Source organism: Lipotes vexillifer, unplaced genomic scaffold (genome assembly GCF_000442215.2).
Source record: "Lipotes vexillifer unplaced genomic scaffold, Lipotes_vexillifer_v1.1 scaffold539, whole genome shotgun sequence".
Taxonomy (NCBI): Eukaryota; Metazoa; Chordata; class Mammalia; order Artiodactyla; family Lipotidae; genus Lipotes; species Lipotes vexillifer.
The window spans coordinates 1049958-1059393 of NW_006789542.1; the positions used below are offsets into that span (position 1 = coordinate 1049958).

The 9436-nt window shown below is 37.1% G+C and overlaps 1 protein-coding gene across 2 annotated transcripts in view; it reads right to left on the minus strand.

The window, feature by feature from the left end:
• GOLGA4 (golgin A4) overlaps window positions 1-9436 on the minus strand; it is a 107121-nt gene that overhangs the window by 15142 nt on the left and 82543 nt on the right. For both annotated transcript variants that reach the window (XM_007462695.1, XM_007462696.1), the window contains 5 exons: window positions 7207-7320; window positions 5034-5054; window positions 4786-4854; window positions 3217-3292; window positions 1096-1199 (listed from right to left, as the gene is read on the minus strand). In XM_007462695.1, coding sequence (XP_007462757.1) covers window positions 1096-1199; window positions 3217-3292; window positions 4786-4854; window positions 5034-5054; window positions 7207-7320 — 384 coding nt within the window. The remainder of the gene's footprint in view (window positions 1-1095; window positions 1200-3216; window positions 3293-4785; window positions 4855-5033; window positions 5055-7206; window positions 7321-9436) is intronic.

A 9436-nucleotide genomic window follows, 5' to 3' on the forward strand; every position in this document is an offset into this window, starting at 1 on the left:
GGGCTCAGCAGTTGTGGCTCGTGGGCTCTAGAGCGCAGGCTCAGTAGTTGTGGCGCACGGGCTTAGTTGCTCCGTGGCATGTGCGATCTTCCCGGACCAGGGCTCGAACCCATGTCCCTTGCATTGGCAGGTGGATTCTTAACCACTGTGCCACCAGAGAAGTCCCCATAACATTCTTAAGAGATTTTATGTCCTAATTTTTAGGTCTTAAATATATTTACCAAATCAATTCCTGAACTGGTTTAGCACTCAGTAACCCCCACAGGCCCATAAATTAAAACACTAATAATTTCTTAGAAAACTCATTATCCCATTCTCAGCCAACATATAAGGACAATGTAAAAGTTCATGAAGGTAAAAAGTTGAAACCATATCAGAAATAGAAATTGCTTCAAATGAAAAACTTTGAGAAAAGGCTCATGAATTTCCCTAAATGCAATCAATTCAATTAAAGATATATTTATAAAATGTCTGATATAAGGCTCTTTTAAAAACACTGCTGGGGATACAAATAACAGTAAGACAAGACTCTATACTCAAGAACCTTATAATAAATTTAACATTCTAGAAAACAAATTAACCAAGCATTATTACTTACACAGTGTGGTTATTTTTAAACGGTCAATATTCCATATGTGCAAGTGTGCAAGTCACTTACAGTGACTAAAGTAAAATATTTCTAAATATCCCTACATAGTCATTCTTAATTAGGACCATTTCCAATACTAGCCACGCTATCCTCACGTCTCCATGAAATAGTTTCCATCGATTCTCCTACCTTTAAGATTTGAAGTCAAAAGAACAGTCACATGCTTCACAAAGTATTAAGTTAATGAAATTTTTATTTTTTAGCACCATCCACCAGTATTTTCTAAATTAATATTTTATAAATGTAACAAATATAAGCAAGAGCAATAACAATTCACTTTTGCAAACAAAGAGCAATAACACAAATTACCTATTGCCTACTATCAGCATGTATGGTCTGCTAATAGTAAACATACAACATCAATATCAATTGATATATCAATTAAAAATGGGACATATTTCCTTTTAAATTAAACCACATGCCAAATCACCAGACATGATTTATACCTTAGTCTCACGACCCATCATATACTCAAAAAGCACTTTTCGCAAATACTCAAACTCGGTAGGTTCTCCAAAGAGCGAGACATCAGTATGGTACAAACTGCGACCTGTCAAATAAAAAAAAAAAAACAGATCAAACTGTAAAGACAAAACCAGATAAGCGGGCTTCCCTGGTGGCGCAGTGGTTGAGAGTCCGCCTGCCGATGCAGGGGACGCGGGTTCGTGCCCCAGTCCGGGAGGATCCCACGTGCGGCGGAGCAGCTGGGCCCGTGAGCCATGGCCGCTGAGCCTGCACGTCTGGAGCCTGTGCTCCGCAACGGGAGAGGCCACAAGAGTGAGAGGCCCGCGTACCACCAAAAAAAAAAAGACTAGACCTAGGGAATACAAAGATTCCTCAGAACTGGTATTTCTTTCCTAAATATTAAGTGGTTGGCTTCAGAGAGCCTACAATGACTAAAATGATCATTTTTATTTTGTTTAAGAGTTTAGTAACTCAGAATAGTATTCTAGATTTTCTAGTATTCCAAACCTGAAAGCACTGAAGTTTAAATCAAGTTTTCTAAACAGTTCTGAAACACAAGGTAGATAAAATAACTTGAAAATGCATGAAATAATAATGCCAATATAGTGGTTTTCAGATACTTTGATTCAACATCTTAAAAAGACTGTCATATAATTTACAGTTCATCTATTAATCAAGCTCCATTTCAATCTAAAACTAAAGAATAAATACAGTTCAGGTATATGAAGTCACACTGTGACAAACTTTAATTTGAATGAATTCACAATTATGCATTATGTGAAGTCTATACTTGCATCCATTTCCAGAAGTATGGCACACTAGGTAATCTGAAAAGCCTTCTGCACCAAGAAACATCTAAAAGCATAGCAAAGAGATTAATGTGCAAATTCAAACAGACTGCTTGGATTGTTGACAGGATTAGATGAGCTGATAGACAAAATGTGTTTTATAACAGTTCCTAATACTTAGTATTATATATGTGTCAGTTATTTTAAAAACTGTACATATGTGTTCATTTTACAATTTAAAACTGAGAAAAAAGGAAAATTAAGTATGAAATTCTTAAGTTGAAACTAAAAAAAAAAAAAAAAAAAAAAAAAAAAAAAAAATAATCAATACTATTTCCTATGCACGGCTGGGCACTGATTTAGCAGTTCTATGCTAAGAATCACATATGTTGACTTAGCTATGGCAAACAGTCTTTGTAGCAGGAATTTTCTCTGCAATGAGCCATAGGAAACTCCCAAGTTGGTTTTCTCTTCTTTTTGAAGTGTGTTTTGGAAAGAATCTAAAGAAAGTCCTTGTTTAATTAAAAACTGTATAATGTCTTATGTTATTTCACAACAGTAAGAGCTTTCAAAAACACAAAAGAATGTGAAATGGCTTAGATTCATGCCCCAGTGCCTTCTATGAAAAAGCAGAAAGGTTTACAAAACATTTAGCAAAATAAAATTATTCTTAATGCAGTGAGGCAGTGAAACTGAGAATGGGAAATTGTTAGATTATTCAGAGATTATTTGAAGTCATGACTATTTCAAGGGAACAACTACATAAAGACTCAAGCTCATCTTTAGAATCCTTTGTAAGTGGCATACATAACTTAAGTCAACAGAGTAACACTTCCAAATCATCCATCCCCACCTTGAAATAAATATTTTTATGCATTATTTTCTCCTTAAATCCTGGTTTAAAAATAGCAATTACAGCATTATTGTAATAGTAAAAAACAGAAGCATCTAAAATATGTAACTCTGAGTTTGTATGGGTACATATAGTGGATTACATAAACGTCTGGATACACACAGAAGAGTCTGGAAAAATATATGTAAACTGTAAACTAGGTTCAGCTGGAGAGTGGAGAATGAAGTGGGAACTTGCAGTTTCACTTAAACATGGCAGCATTTTTTTTTTACAACAAATACTCATTAATTTTGTTTTAGATTACTACCATTCTTTCCATAAAACTAGTTGTTACTGGTGAATTACAAAGATAAAATATATTCCTTGTAAAGAATGAGATTAGCAAAGACAAAAATGAAAATCATCCAGAAGTCCACCAATACAAGATAACCATAGATAACATGATGAGAGATCATTCCTACCTTTGTAAGGTGTCCCCACAGTTGTTGCATTTACATTCTTTTCATATTCCTTCAAACGATCTTCTAAATTGTGAATCTAAAAATAACAAATATTCCAATCATATCATAAGATTCATATGGAAATCATATGTAAAAAAGACTGCTGTAGCCATTAGATTTTCTTAATGCTGAATACAGGATATAGGCCAAAAAAAATTAATACAGATGGTTTCTTAGATATGACACCAAAAGCAGAGACAACGAAAGAAAAAAACATATAAAATTGTTTGTGCCTCAAAGGACATTATCAAGAAAGTGAAAAAACAACCCACAGAATGGGAGAAAACATTTGCAAATCATATATCTAATGAGGGACTTATATCCAGAATATATAAAGTACATTTACAATACAACAACAACAAAAAACAAATGCCCCAACTTAAAAATGAGCAAAGGATACTGCTCCAAAGAAGATATACAAATAATAAGATGCTCAACATCATAGTCACTTGGGAAGTACAAATTACAACCATAATGAGATATCACTTCATACCAACTAGGATAGTTATAATCAAAACACTTGCTGGGGAAGATGTGGAAAAGTTGAAATTCTTATACTTTGTGGTCAGAATGTAAAATGGTGTCCACAGTGTAAAACCGTTTGATGGGTCTTCAAAAAGCTAAACATATAATTACCATATGATCTAGCAATCCCACTCCTGAGTACATAACCCAAAGAAGGAAACAGGTATTCAAACAAAAACTTGTAAACAATGTTCCTAGCAGCACTATTCACAAGAGGCAGAAGGTAGAAACAACTCAAACATACATCAACTGAAGAATGAGTTAACAAAATGTGGTATATCTATATAATGAAATATTACTCTGCCATAAAAAGGGAGTGAGGTACTGATATATGCTGCAACATGGATGAACCTTAAAAACATCAAGCTAGGGCTTCCCTGGTGGTGCAGTGGTTGAGAGTCCGCCTGCCGATGCAGGTGACACGGGTTCTTGCCCCGGTCCGGGAAGATCCCATATGCCATGGAGCAGCTAGGCCTGTGAGCCATGGCCGCTGAGCCTGTGCGTCCAGAGCCTGTGCTCCACAACGGGAGAGGCCACAACAGTGAGAGGCCCGCGTACCGCCAAAATAAAATAAATAATAAATAAATAAAAAATAAAAAGACTCATGTATTAATATGATTCTATTTACATAAAATACTCAGAATAGGTAAATCCACAGACACAAAAAGTAGATTTGTGGTTGTGAGAGGCTGCGGGGAGGAGGTAATAGGGAGTGACAGCTTAATGGGTATGGGGTTTCCTTTTGGGGTGATGGAATGTTCTGGAACTAGATAATATGAATGCAAATGTTGTTTAAATATACGTGATCACAAATTTATAAAGATATGCTCTAGTACCTTCAGGTTTGGGAATAAAATTTCCTGTGTAAGACAAGATTGCAAAGTCAATTAATAAATGAGTATTAAATCCGTTCTTTTTTAAAAACTAGCTAAATGAGTTCCAAGAACATACTAACAGAAATCAAGGAAGTCATCTCAAAATAAAAGGCACCAATTAGACCTGTACCTGTTCTCTGAACTCTTGCTCTTTCAACTTTGAATCACTGATTAGAGTAGTCTTCTGTGCTAGTTGTGTCTGAAAGAACAAGAAGTCAGATCTGAGACGCATATGGGTTTCATCATTGCCTGGACACATTTCTATACTGCTTGGTAAATTTCTCCTGAGAACAAGTCTCTTTATGTTTTAACCTAAAGTACAGAATGCTCCTGAAAATGGACTACCCTCACTCAAATTCAACGAAAAACTAGTCTTACCTGTAGCTCCATAATTGTTACCTAAAAATGGAAAAGAAAAAAAAAATTAGTGCATATAATAAAATCTACAAGAAATAATAAAATGGAGCAATATGAAATTACAAGGAAACAAATTTAGTGTTACAGTCTTAAGAGAGTGGTTAGATTTGAGATGAGACAACTTTAAATATTTGCTTTTAAACCTGGTCTATGTTGCTATACAAACTATTAAAATGTAAATATACATAAAGATAGGTAAACACAAAGAAAAATGACTGGAACGTCACCCACCAAACTCCTAACAATGATTACCACTTGGGAAAAGGAGGTACCCACCAGGAAGGGTTTATCTATATACTTCTGTACTACCTGACTTTTTTTTTTAACAAGAATGTATTCATCTATTATTTGTACAATTTCAAAAAATTAAACATATTATCATCTATTTATAGCATATGGGCCCTTTAAGGAAAATTCTAAAGGACCATTTCTGGGAATCCACTCTACACAATAATCACAAATTATTTTTCATTGAACTCAACACTGACATGTAGTTCAAGATACCCCAGAAGCACCGAAAGATGCTCAAAAAGGAAAAGAATTAAAAATTCATAAAGAATAAAATAGAAAGATATTTTTTAGAGTAGAAATAAAAGTTAAGGATAGTTTCTCCTTTCTTATGCTACAAGGTAAAGGACTCAAAAGACCTCCTGAATATTAATTTCATAATGTTTCAATACTCTATGGCATCTTGACACAGGCCTCAGTGCCACTTTATGCAACATTAATACTTAATTTGATACTAAGGAAAAGAACATGTTACAGAGTAGAATACACTTATTTGGGTCATAGGAAGCAACATTTAATAGCACCAAGTATATTCATATTGTGACCAAATGGCAAAAAAACCCCACCTAAAACAATAGAACTAACTTAGTAGCTAGTAAAGAAAGAGAGAAAGAGTCTACTCAGCTTTGCTCGTTGCTAATAATCAAGATATATGTACCAAGCAGCACAGCACAGCAAAGCCTTTTATAAAGTCCTCTTCTCTCCATTTTGGAAAAGTGATCCATGTAATTGGTTGTCTAGAAAATTGCTTTCTGGTCACTGACTTCTGTAATGAATCCTCTATAACTAAAGGATGAAGCCATGAATGCGTCCACCTTTCCCAAGACCCTCATGACAGAGCTATGAAGACCATACTGAAATGAGTGAGAACATTTTAGATGTACCACGGTACACTGCCCAGATTCTTGAATGGGGGCCCACAAGCCCTGTGGGTGTGCACTTGTTGGGGTGCCCAGCAGGACAGGAAGCCATAAGGTAAACATGGCCTTTAATAGCATCAGTTTTACTTAAAGATTGGGATTATTAAAAAAAAGGAAGGAAAAAAAAAAAAAGAAAGCCTGGATATGGAGTGCCAGATCTCTTTGAATCCAGTGCAATTTTCCAAAATAATCCCATTGCATCTATAACTGGTCCGTTAACCAAGGAGAAAAGGAGACATTGTTTTTCTCAAAGGTAGACAACTAAAAACATTTTTATGTAACTACAAATAAAGATATATTATAGAGCAGGGGTCCCCAACCCCCGGGCCGTGGACTGGTCCACAGCCTCTTAGGAACCAGGCCTCACAGCAGGAGGTGAGCAAGCAAAACTTCATCTGCCGCTCTCCATCACTCACATTACCGCCTGAACCATCCTCCCCCCACCCCACCCCCCGGTCCATGGAAAAATTGTCTTCCACAAAACCAGTCCCTGGTGTCAAAAAGGTTGGGGACTGCTGTTATAGAGAATGTAAAATTTATATGAATTCTTAGCACAAAATATAAAAATCTAAAATTATCATACTTTCTATGGACCATTTTTGGCTCTGCCCCAGGGCTATGAGGTTAACTCTCCTCTGCTGTTCTCTCCATAGGAAAGACTGAGAAGCACAGGTATCACAGAAACGCCCTAGGCTCTGAAGTCTGGAAGATTGGTTTTATATTCCCAATAGAATATTTATTGTGTGAACTTCAACATTTTATTTAACCTCTTTGAACCTCAGTTTCACTGTCTATAAAAGAGAGGCAGGAATCTCCCTCTTGAAAGGCTTTTGTTAGGATTAGATGAGGTAGGTAGGTATTAGGCAAGCCAGTGAAAACGACAATGTTTTCAAGGAACGTATGGAGCCAAGTCCAGTTCCCCTCACTTTATCATTGCCAGGGCTCTCCTCCTGCTCTAGCCTTTGCTGGTATTTCTTCTGCAGCTCCTCAAGTTGAGTCTGTAGATCTATTACTTTTGCAGTCATTTCTCCTTCACGAGCCTTTAGAATAAAAAAAATATTAACAAACATATCAAAAAGAATGCAGTGAAGAGGCAACATGATCTAGAGAAAACTACCTTTGTAGGAGAAACCAACACCTACACATTTTTGGAAACACAAACCACTGTTTTTACTGTAATTCATTACTGTGCTCTAAACACCTTCCTTCACACCCCACTTTTAACTCCAAGCCCTTTTAAAAGCTGCTCACTCTTCCTAGGATGACTTTTCCCACCCTCAGTCCTCCTGCCCCCACCCCATAAAGCTCATTAAGCTGTTTCTTTCCCCTTAAACTAGGGTTCCAAGGTTTAAGCAACACTTAGGTGTACAACAGCGTTGTGACAGAACTGTAAAATAGAATCTCTGTTTTAAGACTTTGGACTTTTCTACACTAGGATTTGATTTCTAGAAAATATCCAATATAAACTAGTTTTATGCACAGCACTGCTCAACCAGCTGGCAACTTACTGATCACAAGAAGTTGTGGAGGTTTTTTCTCAGCCCCTTGGGAAGGGCTGCACAAATCAAGATGGTTCTTTGCCCTAGTTAGCAAACCTGTACGTTCCCTTCACATCTGCCTGCAAACCATACCAGCAGTTCTTTGGAGTAAAATGTTCAACTAAAATCTATTTTTGAAAAAAAATTACTGTCCAATGTATCAGTAACTAACGTAATGTACCCATTTGCCCTGAACTTTGCAGAAAACAGACAAGGCTGCAAAACTAACACATGATTTACTGGTTCAAAAATCCTTTTTATAAAATTTGACATACAAACCATTCTCTCTTCTGTTCTGACTGCCCTGGTAAAAGGCTGTTTGCCCACCCTTAAATTTTTTCATTTGTCTTGATAATTGCCATCATTTGTTGTACAAAGCAGTCCAGACCTCTCCTTGCTCTTATAAATCTTGCAATAACCTTTGTGCTAAAAGAATATTTGACATTGGAATATTGATCAGATTTGAGTAATGAAGACAGGACAAGTGCTTGCTGAGTAAGAGACTAAACAGAAAAACAGCCACAAGCAGCTATCTGATTTAAGAACCAGGAAACATCATTCTCAAAAACAAAAACAGGCCCCAAGGCACAAAATAAAGCAACAAACCACAAGACACCTCGAAAATCTAACTTTAAATACCACTTGTCATGAAACTTAGACCAACTAAAAAAGAACGAACCCCTTCTCTCAACATAAGCAAAGCAGGGGTCTCTTGTAAATAGCCTCCTTCAACATCTGCCCAAGGCACTCTAACCCAGCCTCCACCCCTAAAACACCACTGATCAGAAACTACTGTAAATCTGTAACTGCCTGCAATCCTGGTTTACTTACTGTTTTTATTCTACCATCACATATCCTGTGTGGATGTCTGTGTCAATGTGGTCTAGGCTTGTTTGAAAGGATCACCTCTTACAGCTACTTATTCAGTTAGGTTCAGAATCTGATATGATAATCAGCTATGTCTGACATTGCCTCTGACAGCTGGGAGATACCAATAGAAAGCAAGCCCTCTAAGAATTGGAAAAGAATCCTTGATGTGTTGTTTCTAATTTAAGAAACAGTTCTATAATTTCCTTTGTAAAAGCTTTCTGTCTTCTTGAAGGGGGAAAGAAAGCAATACTGCTTGCTCTGAAGTAAAAACAGTAAGAAAAACTAAACAATATTTATGCATATACATGGAAATTATGTTTTAAAGACTATTATGCCAAAACCAAATCACTAAAATACAGTAAATGTCAAAAAGAAACCAGTTTTGTAACTAATGTAGCTGTAAGAGCTACCCGCTCCCAGTGAGACTGCTCTGAGGTTGGGACGAAGGCAGTCAGCTCCCTTACTTGTGAGACTCAACTCCTTTCAGATGTCACCAGCCCCTCTCCCCGAATGAATGCTCCCTTTGCCCTACCAGGTGTCACTTCCTTCAAATTTACCAAGTGTCAGGCTTCCTTGGTGGTGCAGTAGTTGAGAGTCCACCTGCCGATGCAGGAAACACAGGTTTGTGCTCTGGTCCGGGAAGATACCACATGCCGCGGAGCGGCTGGGCCCGTGAGCCACGGCCGCTGAGCCTGCGCGTCCGGAGCCTGTGCTCCACAACGGGAGAGGCCACAACAGTGAGAGGCCG